The sequence below is a fragment of the Scyliorhinus torazame genome, chromosome 9, assembly GCF_047496885.1.
Source record: "Scyliorhinus torazame isolate Kashiwa2021f chromosome 9, sScyTor2.1, whole genome shotgun sequence".
Taxonomy (NCBI): Eukaryota; Metazoa; Chordata; class Chondrichthyes; order Carcharhiniformes; family Scyliorhinidae; genus Scyliorhinus; species Scyliorhinus torazame.
The window spans coordinates 101,642,026-101,660,426 of NC_092715.1; the positions used below are offsets into that span (position 1 = coordinate 101,642,026).

General features: G+C 47.6%; 1 protein-coding gene across 16 annotated transcripts in view; it reads left to right on the forward strand.

Moving 5' to 3' along the window:
* cast (calpastatin) overlaps positions 1-18,401 on the forward strand; it is a 318,006-nt gene that overhangs the window by 168,123 nt on the left and 131,482 nt on the right. For 14 of the 16 annotated variants that reach the window (XM_072516336.1, XM_072516333.1, XM_072516334.1 and 11 more), the window contains 9 exons: positions 361-456; positions 628-690; positions 2,397-2,522; positions 4,741-4,866; positions 7,084-7,209; positions 10,583-10,639; positions 12,011-12,100; positions 17,729-17,824; positions 18,246-18,308. In XM_072516336.1, the coding sequence (XP_072372437.1) occupies positions 361-456; positions 628-690; positions 2,397-2,522; positions 4,741-4,866; positions 7,084-7,209; positions 10,583-10,639; positions 12,011-12,100; positions 17,729-17,824; positions 18,246-18,308 (843 nt within the window). The remainder of the gene's footprint in view (positions 1-360; positions 457-627; positions 691-2,396; positions 2,523-4,740; positions 4,867-7,083; positions 7,210-10,582; positions 10,640-12,010; positions 12,101-17,728; positions 17,825-18,245; positions 18,309-18,401) is intronic. The other 2 variants (XM_072516335.1, XM_072516339.1) reach the window with 2 other exon arrangements.

The window sequence follows — 18,401 nt, forward strand, 5'->3', positions numbered from 1 at the left end:
CTTTTCCGATGCAGCGTGGCCAGAGGATCGCGCCCTCAGTCATTTTTTGGGAGAATTCCATCCACAGTCTCATAAGGAAATACCAGGACAGATGACCAAAAGCTTAGTTAAGGAGAGGGAATGTAATGAGAAGTTTAATGCAGAATGGAAAGATTAGGATTTGGAGACGCTGAAAGAGCTAATTCCAGAGCTGCTTTAAACATTTACAAACAGCTTTTTCGGTGCCCTAAATAATTTCCTAAATGTTAACTTGATTCACTTAACTTCAATTATCATTTACTGTAGCACAGTATGTGGGCGCTGAATCTTAACTTTTGTGTGAATATTGGTTTGGAATAATTTTAATCTTCATATTGTCAGGAATCAGATGCTACCAAGAAGAAGGCTGAACGAGTGGGAGAAAAGGAAGAATCTATACCACCTGATTACAGATTTAAAGAGCAACCTGATCCTAAGGTTCGGTTCATGAATCAATTTGAGACAAGCAAAAAATATCTGCACAGAACAATGAGAAAGATATCTAAAATGGTCTTTCTGTCATTTTAACTATATATATGTTGCTGCTTTACAGCTGCTTTCAATGATGCCAGTAATAAAAAGCTAATAAAATATTGCTTTTTGGGACAGGATAAAGGTAAAGTGGCCTCTTCTTCCACTGGTCCAGGAGCAAAACCAAAGGCCACGGAGAAGGTAAAGCTGAAGTTTTTTTTTCTTGTAAAACATTTGATTCCCCACATGGGAATCCCTACAATCAGAGCACCATCCCATATGTCACTGATTCTTATGCCCTAAGACTAATGATGGTGATGGAGGTTTGTTAAAAGATATCACTTCACTCAGTGCCGGGCTGGCACAGCAACAATATTCCAGTAATTGCCCAAGATTTGAGCCTTCCACACTCACAGGATCAGAAATAATGAGTGTGTCTGGCATTCCTCGCAGTGTTGGGCAGGAGGATAAGAGAGAGATAAAAATACTTGGAACGTAAAGAATGTCAGAGCTATGAAAAGTAAAATTGCCTCTTTGAAACCTCATTCCCATCACTTCCTCAAACCCCCAGAGCATTTTCTTGCCTTTAGTTTTACTATTAGAAGGAAAAAAATCTGAAAATATTTAAGGGTTAACACAGTTCTTTTCTAAGCTCCAGATCATGCATATTTAATAAAACATGGCTCCATTTGGAGAACATGGCATCTTATTATAGCTCTTTTGCACAGGTGTACTAAGTTACTAAATATTCTTATTGGATTTTGTTTTTTTGTTTATTGCCACGTGTACCAAGAAAATAAAAGAAAATAAAAGAAAATGCATAATAGGGAGAAGATTAGAACGATTGTAAAATAAATAAAAATTAGATCTGTTAGGGAGAGCTCGCAGAGAGTCACCATGCTCTGGCGCCATGTTGATTGAAATATTATATATTTGCACAATCGTTCAGTGATTTCCCTTGTCAGTGGTGATGTTTTGTGGAAATATAATGTGTAGGTCGAACTGAATCGGGCAGATGGAACTGAGAAAGATTATCCACCATTGTCCTTTGCATGTTCCAGACGTTCGACTGACAGACATCAGGGGCGAAATTCTCCCCCAACGGCGCGATGTCCGCCGACTGGCGCCAAAAACGGCACCAATCAGACGGGCATCGCGCCGGCCCAAAGATGCGGAATGCTCCGCATCTTTGGGGGCCGAGCCCCAACATTGAGGGGCTAGGCCAGCGCCGGAGGGATTTCCGCCCCGCCAGCTGGCGGAAATGGCGTTTGTTGCCCCGCCAGCTGGCGGAAATGGCGTTTGTTGCCCCGCCAGCTGGCGCGGAAATGCGGCGCATGCGCGGGAGCGTCAGCGGCCGCCGACAGTTTCCCGCGCATGCGCAGTAGAGGGAGTCTCTTCCGCCTCCGCCATGGTGGAGGCCGTGGCGGAGGCGGAAGGGAAAGAGTGCCCCCACAGCACAGGCCCGCCCGCGGATCGGTGGGCCCCGATCGCGGGCCAGGCCACCGTGGGGGCACCCCCCGGGGCCAGATCGCCCCGCGCCCCCCCCAAGGACCTCGGAGCCCGCCCACGCCGCCTGGTCCCGCCGGTAAATACCAGCTTTGATTTACGCCGGCGGGACAGGCAATTTCTGGGCGACTGGTACCGGAGACTTCGGCGGGGGCGGGATTCACAGCGGCCAACGGCCATTCTCCGACCCGGCGGGGGGTCGGAGAATGACGCCCCACATCCCCAACATGTCTTTATGTAACATGTGAGAACCTAAAAGCCATGGGAAACAAATTGTGTGGTTAATGTTTATTGTGCAATGACATTTTCTTGATCTGTGCTGCCCAAATGTCAATGTGCCATCAATGTTCTTGAAATGTCTTTGAGACGGTTTAACTACATATATTGTATTGTTATTACAGAAAATAACAGAAGGTGACATCCTGGATTCTCTGTCAGCAGACTTCACCCAAATCTCTCCCGCTCCAATTTCAAAATCCTCAGCTGCGACCTCTCACTCTGCAGCTCCACCGTCTAAGCAGCCACAGGTATGGCTCCAATCTTAAACCGTTAGAGACTGCAGGTGGAGGACTCTTCTTCATTACCCTGCTGGGTGGGATGACAGTAGCATGATTCCATTCTTAACCATCCAGTCATCACTAGAGAATCAGCTACAAAGCCATTTCTTCCTGTTCCTGCACCATTATCTTCTGGGGTCCCCCAAAGATCATCTTCGCTCCCTCATATTTCTCTTCTACCTGCTGACAAGATCAGCGGGAATCAGTATCAGGTTCCACATTTATACTGATGACACCCAGCTCTACATCACCACCACCTTTCCCGACTCCTTCACTGTCTTTCAATTGCTTGTTACTTTTCAGACACCCAGTAGTGGATGGACATTTATTTCCTCCCATTAAATGTTGTGATGATAGAAAACATTGAATTCAGTCCCTGTTAGAAACTGTGTTCCTTAGGCATCGACTCCACTCCTCTCCCGCTGAAAATCACAGTGCACAAACTTCATATTGTATCTGACCTAAGGTGGGCGTCTGACCACAGAGCTCATCACCAAAATTGCCTACTTCCACCTCTGTCATATCATCAGACTCCTCTGCACATAGAACAATACTTTTCATTGTACCTCAGTACACGTTACAATAAGCCAATCCGTACATCAATTCAACTGCTGCTGAAAGCCTCTCCCTGAATTTTTAACCTCTAAACTTGGAATTCCAATATTTTCCTTTCAGGCTTCAGGTTTTCCACTTTACATTAATATCAGATTATTCAAACCTCTCTTGGCTGCATTCTAGTTTGCACTAAATCCCATTCACTCACCATTATACCACCCGACCCCCTTGCTCACCGAACTATATTGGCTAAAGTCTAGTAATATCTCAATTTTAAAATTTTCATTCCTGTTTCAAAATCCTTCCATGGTTTTGTCCTTTGCTATCTCCGCAATCTCCTTCAACCCTTTAGACTTCAGGAATTGTGTTTATCCAATTCTGGCCTCCTTCACATCTCCAATTTTAATTGATCCACATTGGCAGTTGTGCATTTAACAGCCTCTGCCGTAAGATCACTGTGGCGCAGCATGGCCGATAGAAGCCGGGAAACCCCACTCCAGTGATCGACATGGCTCGTAACGCCTATGAGATCTAATGCAATCTCTTGAGACGTTGCCATGTAAATCCTGCCCATTGTGGGTGAGAGCACTTTTGAGTGAATTTGCATATTAGAGGGAGACAGCCAGTGCAGATTCCTGAGTTACCCGAGGCATGGGATCAATCTCCCTCGCCTCGGAGACCACAGGCCAGCGCCATTCAATACTGGTCTCCACAAATGGGGACCAGACAAAACAGAACTCATGGAGGTCTCCCAAGGGATCGGAGGCCCCCACATGCATGCCCTTTGGGCAGGGTGGTACCCTGGCACTGCTGGTGCCACCCAGGCACCCTGACACTGCCAGCCTGACACCTTGACTGTGCCAGCCAGGCACCCTAGCAATGCCACCTGGTGCCAGCCTGGCATTGCCAGCTGGCAGGGGCACTGCCAAGGTGCTAGGTTGGCATTGCTAAGGTGCCAAGCTGGCATTTTCTGTGCGCTGATGATTGGGTCGGAGCTGCCCTGTGCTGGTGGAGGTGTGTGACTGTGTGTGTGTGTGGGGGGAGGGGTGCGTCACGTCGGGTGCCTTGGAGATAGTTGGAGGCTGTTCCCAGTTAATTCTTAGTCTCAGAGATGCCTTAGAAGATAAATTGTTTTGAAGTGACATGGAAGAGGGTTAAAGTGAAATTCAAACAATATACTTTGTTACTTCTACTTTATTTTTTATTTCTATTAAATACAAAGGAAATAGGAATTGTGAAAGCTGTAAAATACGCTTCTGATTCCCTACCATCCATTTCACCGCAGCCCGCCCACGCCGCCTGGTCCCGCCGGTAAATACCAGCTTTGATTTACGCCGGCGGGACAGGCAATTTCTGGGCGACTGGTACCGGAGACTTCGGCGGGGGCGGGATTCACAGCGGCCAACGGCCATTCTCCGACCCGGCGGGGGGTCGGAGAATGACGCCCCACATCCCCAACATGTCTTTATGTAACATGTGAGAACCTAAAAGCCATGGGAAACAAATTGTGTGGTTAATGTTTATTGTGCAATGACATTTTCTTGATCTGTGCTGCCCAAATGTCAATGTGCCATCAATGTTCTTGAAATGTCTTTGAGACGGTTTAACTACATATATTGTATTGTTATTACAGAAAATAACAGAAGGTGACATCCTGGATTCTCTGTCAGCAGACTTCACCCAAATCTCTCCCGCTCCAATTTCAAAATCCTCAGCTGCGACCTCTCACTCTGCAGCTCCACTGTCTAAGCAGCCACAGGTATGGCTCCAATCTTAAACCGTTAGAGACTGCAGGTGGAGGACTCTTCTTCATTACCCTGCTGGGTGGGATGACAGTAGCATGATTCCATTCTTAACCATCCAGTCATCACTAGAGAATCAGCTACAAAGCCATTTCTTCCTGTTCCTGCACCATTATCTTCTGGGGTCCCCCAAAGATCATCTTCGCTCCCTCATATTTCTCTTCTACCTGCTGACAAGATCAGCGGGAATCAGTATCAGGTTCCACATTTATACTGATGACACCCAGCTCTACATCACCACCACCTTTCCCGACTCCTTCACTGTCTTTCAATTGCTTGTTACTTTTCAGACACCCAGTAGTGGATGGACATTTATTTCCTCCCATTAAATGTTGTGATGATAGAAAACATTGAATTCAGTCCCTGTTAGAAACTGTGTTCCTTAGGCATCGACTCCACTCCTCTCCCGCTGAAAATCACAGTGCACAAACTTCATATTGTATCTGACCTAAGGTGGGCGTCTGACCACAGAGCTCATCACCAAAATTGCCTACTTCCACCTCTGTCATATCATCAGACTCCTCTGCACATAGAACAATACTTTTCATTGTACCTCAGTACACGTTACAATAAGCCAATCCGTACATCAATTCAACTGCTGCTGAAAGCCTCTCCCTGAATTTTTAACCTCTAAACTTGGAATTCCAATATTTTCCTTTCAGGCTTCAGGTTTTCCACTTTACATTAATATCAGATTATTCAAACCTCTCTTGGCTGCATTCTAGTTTGCACTAAATCCCATTCACTCACCATTATACCACCCGACCCCCTTGCTCACCGAACTATATTGGCTAAAGTCTAGTAATATCTCAATTTTAAAATTTTCATTCCTGTTTCAAAATCCTTCCATGGTTTTGTCCTTTGCTATCTCCGCAATCTCCTTCAACCCTTTAGACTTCAGGAATTGTGTTTATCCAATTCTGGCCTCCTTCACATCTCCAATTTTAATTGATCCACATTGGCAGTTGTGCATTTAACAGCCTCTGCCGTAAGATCACTGTGGCGCAGCATGGCCGATAGAAGCCGGGAAACCCCACTCCAGTGATCGACATGGCTCGTAACGCCTATGAGATCTAATGCAATCTCTTGAGACGTTGCCATGTAAATCCTGCCCATTGTGGGTGAGAGCACTTTTGAGTGAATTTGCATATTAGAGGGAGACAGCCAGTGCAGATTCCTGAGTTACCCGAGGCATGGGATCAATCTCCCTCGCCTCGGAGACCACAGGCCAGCGCCATTCAATACTGGTCTCCACAAATGGGGACCAGACAAAACAGAACTCATGGAGGTCTCCCAAGGGATCGGAGGCCCCCACGTGCATGCCCTTTGGGCAGGGTGGTACCCTGGCACTGCTGGTGCCACCCAGGCACCCTGACACTGCCAGCCTGACACCTTGACTGTGCCAGCCAGGCACCCTAGCAATGCCACCTGGTGCCAGCCTGGCATTGCCAGCTGGCAGGGGCACTGCCAAGGTGCTAGGTTGGCATTGCTAAGGTGCCAAGCTGGCATTTTCTGTGCGCTGATGATTGGGTCGGAGCTGCCCTGTGCTGGTGGAGGTGTGTGACTGTGTGTGTGTGTGGGGGGAGGGGTGCGTCACGTCGGGTGCCTTGGAGATAGTTGGAGGCTGTTCCCAGTTAATTCTTAGTCTCAGAGATGCCTTAGAAGATAAATTGTTTTGAAGTGACATGGAAGAGGGTTAAAGTGAAATTCAACAATATACTTTGTTACTTCTACTTTATTTTTTATTTCTATTAAATACAAAGGAAATAGGAATTGTGAAAGCTGTAAAATACGCTTCTGATTCCCTACCATCCATTTCACCGCAGCCCGCCCACGCCGCCTGGTCCCGCCGATAAATACCAGCTTTGATTTACGCCGGCGGGACAGGCAATTTCTGGGCGACTGGTACCGGAGACTTCGGCGGGGGCGGGATTCACAGCGGCCAACGGCCATTCTCCGACCCGGCGGAGGGTCGGAGAATGACGCCCCACATCCCCAACATGTCTTTATGTAACATGTGAGAACCTAAAAGCCATGGGAAACAAATTGTGTGGTTAATGTTTATTGTGCAATGACATTTTCTTGATCTGTGCTGCCCAAATGTCAATGTGCCATCAATGTTCTTGAAATGTCTTTGAGACGGTTTAACTACATATATTGTATTGTTATTACAGAAAATAACAGAAGGTGACATCCTGGATTCTCTGTCAGCAGACTTCACCCAAATCTCTCCCGCTCCAATTTCAAAATCCTCAGCTGCGACCTCTCACTCTGCAGCTCCACCGTCTAAGCAGCCACAGGTATGGCTCCAATCTTAAACCGTTAGAGACTGCAGGTGGAGGACTCTTCTTCATTACCCTGCTGGGTGGGATGACAGTAGCATGATTCCATTCTTAACCATCCAGTCATCACTAGAGAATCAGCTACAAAGCCATTTCTTCCTGTTCCTGCACCATTATCTTCTGGGGTCCCCCAAAGATCATCTTCGCTCCCTCATATTTCTCTTCTACCTGCTGACAAGATCAGCGGGAATCAGTATCAGGTTCCACATTTATACTGATGACACCCAGCTCTACATCACCACCACCTTTCCCGACTCCTTCACTGTCTTTCAATTGCTTGTTACTTTTCAGACACCCAGTAGTGGATGGACATTTATTTCCTCCCATTAAATGTTGTGATGATAGAAAACATTGAATTCAGTCCCTGTTAGAAACTGTGTTCCTTAGGCATCGACTCCACTCCTCTCCCGCTGAAAATCACAGTGCACAAACTTCATATTGTATCTGACCTAAGGTGGGCGTCTGACCACAGAGCTCATCACCAAAATTGCCTACTTCCACCTCTGTCATATCATCAGACTCCTCTGCACATAGAACAATACTTTTCATTGTACCTCAGTACACGTTACAATAAGCCAATCCGTACATCAATTCAACTGCTGCTGAAAGCCTCTCCCTGAATTTTTAACCTCTAAACTTGGAATTCCAATATTTTCCTTTCAGGCTTCAGGTTTTCCACTTTACATTAATATCAGATTATTCAAACCTCTCTTGGCTGCATTCTAGTTTGCACTAAATCCCATTCACTCACCATTATACCACCCGACCCCCTTGCTCACCGAACTATATTGGCTAAAGTCTAGTAATATCTCAATTTTAAAATTTTCATTCCTGTTTCAAAATCCTTCCATGGTTTTGTCCTTTGCTATCTCCGCAATCTCCTTCAACCCTTTAGACTTCAGGAATTGTGTTTATCCAATTCTGGCCTCCTTCACATCTCCAATTTTAATTGATCCACATTGGCAGTTGTGCATTTAACAGCCTCTGCCGTAAGATCAGGGCTGGGTTCTCTAAAAATGCGGCTAAGTGTTGACGCCGGCGTAAACACCGGACTGTTTCACACCGGCGCAACGGGCCTCTTGGCCCGGCGATTCTGTAGCCCACAGGGGAACAGCACAGCGCCGGAGTGCTCCGCGCTGCTCTAGTTGCCGTACGCGGCCCTGCTCGCCGCAGGTCCGCGCATGCGCATAGCTGCCACTTACGCACTGGCGCCGCGCAACATGGCAGAGCCACAGAGCGGGCCGGCGCAGAAGGTCGCCCCCCCCCCCCCAGATCGCGAGCGCCCGCCGATCGGTGGCCCCCGATCACGGGCATGGCCGTTGTGGAGGCCCCCGGAGACTGACCCCCCGCCCCCCCCCAGGACGGCCACCGCAGCCGCGATGCCGAGCTCCCGTCGGGTGGAACCATACGTGAACCACGCTGGCAGGAACTCGGCCTGTCGGCCACGGAAAATCGTCGCAATGGCCTTTTTCGACGGACCCTGACCGAGCGCCGCGTGGACCGCGCATGCGCGACTGGGGACCGGAGAATCGCGTCCCACCGACGGACTCGATCGCAGTTCTGAGGCCCCATTCTTCGCCCCCGTGCCGAGTGCCAGTTCAGCATGGAGGCTCGGAAAATCCCGGCCCAGAAATCCCCACTATAAACCTGTTCACAGCTCGGCTTAGCTCCTTTTGTTTAAGTTCCTTACAATCTATCTCTGTAACCAGTTGACCAAATATCTCCTTATGATGCTCACTGTCAAATTCAGCTTGATATCTTTCCAGTGATGCTGCTGGTGACGTTATACTATGTTATAGGTGCTATATATAGGCAGGATGCTGTTGGTGTTGTAATTTCGGAATTCTTTGGGGGAACTCTGTTTCTAGTTCGGAATCTGATTGGCCTCAGGTAATCAATAATGGTAACAGTTAAGCAGGAACCAATATGGAAAGAAAAAGAACAGATCTTGGCCGGAATTCTCCAGCCGTTGGAATTCTCTGTTCCCGCCGACAGCGTAAGCCAGCTTGCGGGTTTCCCGGCGGTGTGGGGTGGCTTCAATGTAAAATCCCATTGACAAGCGGTGACAAGATAGAATCCCGCCGGCAGTGAACAGCCGAGAAACACACAGCTGGAGGACCGGAGAATCCAGCCGCTTGTCTTTGTGTGTTAGCGTGAAATGGATGGTAGGGAATCAGAAGCGTATTTTACAGCTTTCACAATTCCTATTTCCTTTGTATTTAATAGAAATAAAAAATAAAGTAGAAGTAACAAAGTATATTGTTTGAATTTCACTTTAACCCTCTTCCATGTCACTTCAAAACAATTTCTCTTCTAAGGCATCTCTGAGACTAAGAATTAACTGGGAACAGCCTCCAACTATATTCATAACACCAGCACTGTCAGTGCATGGAAAGAGAGGCAGAGCAGGAAGCAAATAACAACATGCATATTGTTCCTCTCACGGTTGCGAAGTACAATCACAGCAATTGAACTGTGATTGCATCCATCCAGTCACTTTACAGTTCTAATCCTGGCATAGGTTAAAGGGCAATAGGTTGAATGGAATGAGCAAGCACCTGGAGCAGTACAATGGGATGTCAGGAACCCATCTCAGCCAACTGCTGGGAGCTCCAGCCTCCAGCAGCCCCATTTATCTCAAGCCATGGTAACATTCAAAAATACCATTTCCACATTTTGGACTTCCCATTTGCTTTGCTGCACTCGATTATTTTCACTCACTTTTTGCAGGTCAGAACACCTCCTGTGACTATATAGATCTCACTTAAGGTCTAAAGGAAGGTAGTCAGAAATAGTTCTGGAAAGCTAAAAACAAACAAGTGAAACTGAATAACTGACGAAGGAGCGTCCACCTGAAATGTTAACTCGTTTTTTCTCTCCACAGATGCTGCGAGACTTGCATTTCAAGCATTTTCTGCTCTTGTTTCAGATTTCCAGCACCTGCAGTACTTTGCTCTTGCACTGCCCCTTCTTTTCAGGAATTCCCGCCTTGCGAGGATCCGTCCTTCTCTCCGATGAGATTTCTATTTGTCCCATTTACCTCATTTGTCTTCATTACATGATATGTGTTCCTTCATGTGTTTGCTCAAGTAACCACTAAAACTCATTTGCACAACCACATTTCCTGCCTCCGGCAGCTACCGTCTTTGTTGCCAATTTACTCCACATGGGATTCAACTGAAATTCTACCCTTCATGCTTTCAAAACTGTCTCGACGAAGGATGAAATATTAACTCTGTTTCTTTGCCCACAGATGCTTTTGGAAGCGCTAAGTATTTCCAATATTTTCTCTTAATATAACATTTGTAATGTTTGTTTCTTTCTTGAAAAGGCACTTCTGAAAGCTTCAACAGCTGCCCCAGTTTCTGCGGGTAAAAGTGATGCCAAGGTAAGTGAATAACTAAGACTAAAATGTGAAATGTATGGCAGTGCCAATCACAGCAGAGGAATTGCACAAACAGATTATTTTGGGAAATCTTCACAGATCAGTCATCAAATATTGTTTTGATGTCATCACAGAACCATCCTGAACTGCACTGTCCGAAGCTGCAATTCTCAGCTTCCAAACATTCAGCGACAAGGAGAATCACATTGCATATTTCCAGAAGCAGATCTGTCACTGTACAGTACTCCAACCTTTCATTACCACCACCTTTTGATCTTTATGTGCACCGTGCTTCCCCGCAGGTGTTGCACACACGCTGGGCGCGATTCAACTAATTGGGAACAAAGTCCCATAGTGAGCGCGTTTAGCCGCATGTTTCCCGGTGCTCACTACGACGTGAAACACATGGCTATATAATGCCATTCACGTTAAATAAGGAGAATGCGCGGCCGATGCCTCACATAGCCCTGTTTTGCACATCGAGGAACTCCGCTCGCCTAAACTCCTCAGTATAGCGGTAGATAGGTGGCGGCCCAATCTCCAAGGCACCCGACGTGACGCGCCCCCCCCCCCCCCCCACACACACACACACACAGTCACACACCTCCACCAGCACAGGGCAGCTCCGACCCAATCATCAGCGCACAGAAAATGCCAGCTTGGCACCTTAGCAATGCCAACCTAGCACCTTGGCAGTGCCCCTGCCAGCTGGCAATGCCAGGCTGGCACCAGGTGGCATTGCTAGGGTGCCTGGCTGGCACAGTCAAGGTGTCAGGCTGGCAGTGTCAGGGTGCCTGGGTGGCACCAGCAGTGCCAGGGTACCACCCTGCCCAAAGGGCATGCACGTGGGGGCCTCCGATCCCTTGGGAGACCTCCATGAGTTCTGTTTTGTCTGGTCCCCATTTGTGGAGACCAGTATTGAATGGCGCTGGCCTGTGGTCTCCGACGCGAGGGAGATTGATCCCATGCCTCGGGTAACTCAGGAATCTGCACTGGCTGTCTCCCTCTAATATGCAAATTCACTCAAAAGTGCTCTCACCCACAATGGGCAGGATTTACATGGCAACGTCTCAAGAGATTGCATTAGATCTCATAGGCGTTACGAGCCATGTCGATCACTGGAGTGGGGTTTCCCGGCTTCTATCGGCCATGCTGCGCCACAGTGAGCTGCTTTTTGGGCGCAGCATGACCGTTGGATCGTACCCCAATTCAGAAAATCAGATTTTAAATTCACCAATCGGTGATTTTAGAAACTAAAGTCAAACTTCACCTATTTCACACTCTGTATTGAGCTCCCACTTCAGGACAAGGAAGGATTAACATTATCGGTTAAGCGTGAGCAGCAGTTGCTTGAGAGATCTTTTGTTTTTAAAGGGTGAAGATCCATTTGACCTACTTATGGGGACACTTCCATCAGAAGCACCGGCCAATTCAGGTCCAAAATACACTGGTCCCTCAGTGAAGGTACAAATTCAATGTGACTCCTGATACTTGCTGTCTTTCAATAAAGTTTGTTTTATTGCATCATATGTTAGGCCATTTCTTTGTGGAGCTAAATACTTTTGTACAAATGAAATTAGTCTTTTGTAACATTGGCCATTCCCAAGTCCAATAACAACCGGCATTGACATAGCAGATATGTTGGCCTATGTGCTTTTATAGAAAAAACTATTTTATATTGGGGTGATGGCCCCTTTAAGAGTTGGATTGCTCTGAAAGAATCATTAATCAACACATACAGCTTCCATGAGTAACTGATCATGTGATCAAGTTGCATATGAGAAAAACGATAGAAAGAGGGTTAACATAATCTTAATTACGGGGTGGTTAGATTATGGGTGTGGCACTTGTCTCAAGCAAGTCTTTTAGTTTAGAATAATCTAGCTGCAGAACAGGAAATATCTCTTTCATGCAGAGTTCATTTGAAATTCCATGTGCTGGCTAAAAGAGTTTAAAACTCTTATTAACTGGAGGACTCCGAACAGTGATTTGAACTTCTAGAGATAGCCAAGCTGGGAGAGACTTCCCCAGAGTTAAAGGACAACAGTAGAGTTCTGACCTGAGGTGGCTATGATTAAGATCAGTAAGATCTTGCCAAGGTCATCCCCACACCCCCACTTCTTGCCTTCAAACAACCGCGCAACCTCAAACGAACCATTGTTTGCAGCAAACTACCCAGTCTTCAGAACAGTGACCTCGACACCACACAACCCTGTCATGGCAATCTCTGCAAGACATGCCAGATCATCGACATGGATACCACTATTACACGTGAGAACACCACCCACCAGGTACGCGGTATATACTCGTGCGACTCGGCCAACGTTGTCTACCTCATACGCTGCAGGAAAGGATGTCCCGAAGCATGGTACATTGGCGAGACCATGCAGACGCTGCGACAACGAATGAACGGACATCGCGCAACAATCACCAGGCAGGAATGTTCCCTTCCAGTCGGGGAACACTTCAGCAGTCAAGGGCATTCAGCCTCTGATCTCCGGGTAAGCGTTCTCCAAGGCGGCCTTCAGGACCCACGACAACGCAGAATCGCCGAGCAGAAACTTATAGCCAAGTTCCGCACACATGAGTGCGGCCTCAACCGGGACCTGGGATTCATGTCGCATTACATTCATCCCCCACCATCTGGCCTGCGAAATCCTACCAACTGTCCTGGCTTGGTACAATTCACACCTCTTTAACCTGGAGTTACCCCATCTCTGGATCTGTAAAGATTTAATCACCTGCTAATGCTCGCATTCCAAGCATTGTTTGGCATCTTTGAATTTGTCTATATATGTGTTTCTGGAACAGACCTCTTCATTCACCTGAGGAAGGAGCAGCGCTCCGAAAGCTAGTGACATCGAAACAAACCTGTTGGACTTTAACCTGGTGTTGTAAGACTTCGTACTGTGCTCACCCCAGTCCAACGCCGGCATCTCCACATTATGATTAAGATGGCAGCGATACCTGCGTTGAATCGGAAGTCTGCAAACATGAGGCACTTAATGGAGATTTGTAAACCTTGCTGGAAGTAAGAAATCTCAAACCTGTAAACAGACTTTGAGGCAGTTCTCAGACCAAGTGGTTAATCTACCAATTTTAAATAATTATCTGACTTGAATTTTGGAGGGTTGGTGGGGGTTAAATCATGATCCAGGGGTTGGCATGGTGGTGCGGCGAGTGGTTGGCCCCCGGTTGCCCACCCAGCACCTCTCTCTCTCCCCCCCCCCCCCACCCACCAATGGTAGCCCACCCCTGCGGAGGGTACCCTACCCCTAGCCGAGCGTCCCCCACTCCCCGCTGAGTAATCGCAGTGCCCTGGGCTTTTTGTTTGTGAGCAAAGATGGCTACTCACCTCCACGGCTCCCCACAGAAGCCTTTCCGCCAGCTTCATGTTTTTCAAAAGGATCATGTGTACTTCTTCTGGGAGCAACCCTTGTCCCTGCCCGAACACTCATAACCCCCACCAACTGCTGAGGCCTCTGGCCGTGCGGCTAAAGGCAGTTGCTAATAGGGAATTGGCAATCGTGGTTAAGTCAGCACTTTGCACATTCAAAGTGGGTTCAAAGTGGATTCCCGTCTGTAGGCGGGCCATGTAGCATGCGGGAGTCGTTGCCAACACCCCAATCACACCTTGATGCCTGGGCACTCTGAACACTGCGGGAGGCAACACCACACACGCAGCAGCCAACATCCGAAAACTCGGGATGGGACACAGTGCAGAAGAAAGTGACAGAGACATCATACTGGTTGTGCATAAAGGTGTTTGATGTATAATACAAGTCCCCACTCTCCCGATAGTGCCGCCCCCCCCCCCCCCCCCCACACCCTTCCCCTGATGCCCTCAGTGATCCTCTGCATGCTTGGCCCTCCTAGCTCTACCGCTATGACTAGGTGTGCCCGCAGGCTAAACATCAGAGATGGAGGCAGCCAGCCGCTTTCCTCATCTCGTGGCCTTCGATGCCCCAGGCGGGCATCCTCTGCAGGCTTTGAGGCCGGAGGGCCCCGGCTCACTTGTCGGGGGCACCTGCACAGCCATGCCGTCCTGTTCTGAGTGATGACTTTGAGACAGGGCCTCATCAGAGGCGTGCAACTCGGGGGAGCTGGTGGCCACTGTCGCCACTCCATGGGACATGTCCGGGTTGGCACTCAGCGCATGCTCCTCCCACTTGGTGCCCATAGGGCCTTGAGATTCACCTTGGGATGGAGGGACCGCTGGTTTGTGCCCTGGCTGCCCCAGCATCATCTGGCTCTGCCAGACTTGGCAGTTCCATGGTCCTCAGTGACTGGGACACACTCTGAAGCGCCTCTACCATGCCCACCTGCGACTTTGACAAGCTCCACAGCGCCTTTGCCATTCCAATCTTAGAGCGGGATATGTCCTGCAGAACCTCATCAAGGTCAGCCTGGTACTGGATCATGTCCTGCGAGGCAGACATTCTGTAGAGACCCTCAGCCATAGCCGTCACTGACTGCATGATGCCTTGGACACCTTCACTAATGGGGCCGACGTGGTGCATCAGGCTCTCCACTGCAGTCGCCACCCTAGCAGTGTTGGCCTCGGTGCCACGCATTGCCAGTGATATCTTTTGCACCTGTGGCCTCTAGGACTCCTCCAAGTGTCTATGGATCTGCTGGAGTGACGCTGACATCTCTCTGAATGTCACGGCCACTACCTATCTTCTCCATTAGCTCCGGGTACCTCTGTACCACAGGCTAAGCATCAGGCTGGGACACAGCTGGGTTGTGGGATCCAACAGCTCTCCGACTGCTGACTTGCCTGGGGGTCCGTGCCTCCACCTGATGTGCATCAGCAGCAGTGTGGTGCACACCAGATTTTGCCCCAAAGCCTGTCCACTAACATGTCCCACCGAGGTGTGTGTATCTATCCTGGTGGACGGTGGGGATGACGGCTGTGACGCGAATATTATGGTGGTATCCTCGGGAGTCTCCTTCGAGGTGGTCTCATGGGAGGAGGAGAGGGTGCCGCCAGGGTTGGGTCGGCTGGAGGACCTGCGGGAGGATGGACATCTGGTCAGTGGGGAGGATGGATCAGTCAGTAAGGCAATAACAGTTCACGTTTGACTGGTCCTCTGGGTGGAGCCCGTTGGTTCCTCACCTCTGCGAAGTCCGCCAGCCTCCACGTGTGTGAGTGATATGTCCTCGATCACCTCCAGGACATGCTCCTCGAAGGAGGTGAAGATTCTTAAGTCTGGCACCCCTCTGCCAGCTTGGGCCCGGTCCCACTGATTATGAGAGAGATTTTTCTGAGGAGACACAGAGGGCATTGTTATCCCACTTGTGGTTCACAGTGGTGGGAAGGGGTGTGTGAAGGGAGGGTTGGGGGTAACATGGAGAGCTGGGGTATGGATGCTCCCTTGGTTGGGGGGGGGTGGGTAGCGTTGGTGTCGACTCACTCGTTCTGCCCGGTGTAGGTGGTTGACATTTTTTCGGCACATGAGGCCAGTCCACCTGGTTACACTCCCCGAGCTCACAGCTGCCGCCACCTCGTCCCAGGCAGCACTGGCTGCCCTATGGCTAATCCTCCGGAACCCTCGGGAACAGCAGGACATCCCTCCTGGCCTCCATTGCGTTTAGCAGCCTATCCAGGTCACCGTCCCCGAATCTTGGGGCTGGTCTCTTCGGCGCCATTGTTGTGAGCTGGCTGGGATTGGCTGAGCAAGTGCAGCTTAAGTGCTGCTCGACCTTGTTAGTAGGGAGCTAGTCAGCGCGGTGCATGCGAATCAGCTGGCGAGCCTTAATTTGTAGTGAGAAGTCCATGAGGCCTCGTTAAGTAGACCAATTTGCATTGAATAGCGTTGCCGGGCTTGCAGGGCCTGGAAGCTCGTGGCAATTTCCACACTCAGAAATCTTTCCGTAGTATCGTGCCCAATATCTTTACCATGACCGACGATTTAAGATAGAGTATTGTTATTGGTATTATTGTTCTTTATTTTTTATGGAGTAAAATTCTTTTGTTTTAAAATTTAAATCTTGGAGCTTCATTCTTTTCGAAAATATTTGAGTTTTGAAAAAACATGTTACTGGTCACTGCTTAAAGCATAACACAAACTCAATGTAGTAATCGCTAGCATTTCACCGGCATGTTATTAAACAAAGTTGGCTACTGAGAAATACAATTGACCAAAGTTGATTTTATAGAGTGTCTTAAGGAAGGGTAAAGAGATAGAGGGACTGAGAGGCTTTCAAAGTCAGTACCAGAGCGTTCTCTGACATCTGCTACAGACTTTTACATGCATTTCTTTCAGAGCGTTGAAGAATTTCCTATTACCCTTGACTCAATTAGCTCCAGTTATATCCAGAATACTGCAGTTGCCGGAAATCTGAAATAAAGCCAGAAAATGCTGGAAAAACAGCATCTGTGGAGAGAGAGAGACAGAGGATTCTCTGGTCCGCTAGCAGCATGTTTTTCAGCCACAAGCTATACACTGGGGCCGGATTCTATCTTCCCGCCACTTGTCCATGGGTTTTTACATTGTAACCACCACACGCTGCTCTGAAATCTTCTGGAGGGGTTGTGATGCCGGTGGGAAAACTGAATCGCAACAACTGGAGAATTTCTGCCAGAGTTGATGTTTCGAGTCCATACTGGTATTATTGTTCTTTATTGTTTATGGAGTAAAATTCTTTTGTTTTAAAATTTGAATCTTGGAGCTTCATTCTTTTAGAAAATATTTGAGTTTTGAAAAAACATGTTACTGGTCACTGCTTAAAGCATAACACAAACTCAATGTAGTAATCGCCAGCATTTCACAGGGCTAAAGAGCTGGCTTTTAAAGCAGACCAAGGCAGGCCAGCAGCACGGTTCAATTCCCGTACCAGCCTCATCGAACAGGCGCCGGAATGTGGCGACTAGGGGCTTTTCACAGTAACTTCATTTGAAGCCTACTTGTGACAGTAAGCGATTTTCATTTTCATGAGTCTTTAGATGCTGCTAGACCTGCTGGGAATTTCCTGCTTTTTCTGTTTTAAATCCAGTTATCACTTTACTGAACCACATAAGGTGGATAATGAACCTTAACAATTATATAAATACTATCTTTGAGTAATTTTATTTCTCGTATGTTTTAGGAATCAGATGCTACTAAGAAGAAGCCTGAACGAGTGGGAGAAACTGAAGAATCTATACCACCTGATTACAGATTTAAAGAGCAACCTGATCCTAAGGTTCGGTTCATGAATCAATTTGAGACAAGCAAAAAATATCTGCACAGAACAATGAGAAAGATATCTAAAATGGTCTTTCTGTCATTTTATCTATATATATGTTGCTGCTTTACAGCTGCTTTCAATGATGCCAGTAATAAAAAGCTAATAAAATATTGCTTTTTGGGACAGGATAAAGGTAAAGTGGCCTCTTCTTCCAAGAACAACCTGATCCTAAGGTTTGGCCCAGTGATCAATTTGAAACAAGCCAATAGTTTTGTATTTTCTAAACATATCTGTGCACACAACATGGAGTAAAATTTCTAAAATGGTATTTTTAATATTTTTAATTATATTTATGTTGCTGATTTACCAGCAGCCTTCAATTTTATGTAATTCTGATTGCCTTAATACAAAGTTTAAATATAGTTTGTTCTAACAGGATAAAGGTAAAGTGGCCTCTTCTTCCACTGGTCCTGGAGCAAAATCAAAAGTAACAGAGAAGGTAAAGCTAATTTATCCTCTTGTATGAGGATTTGATTTCCTACAGCGAAAATCTTAGAGCCACCCTTCCATAATCAAGTAATTCTCATCACCT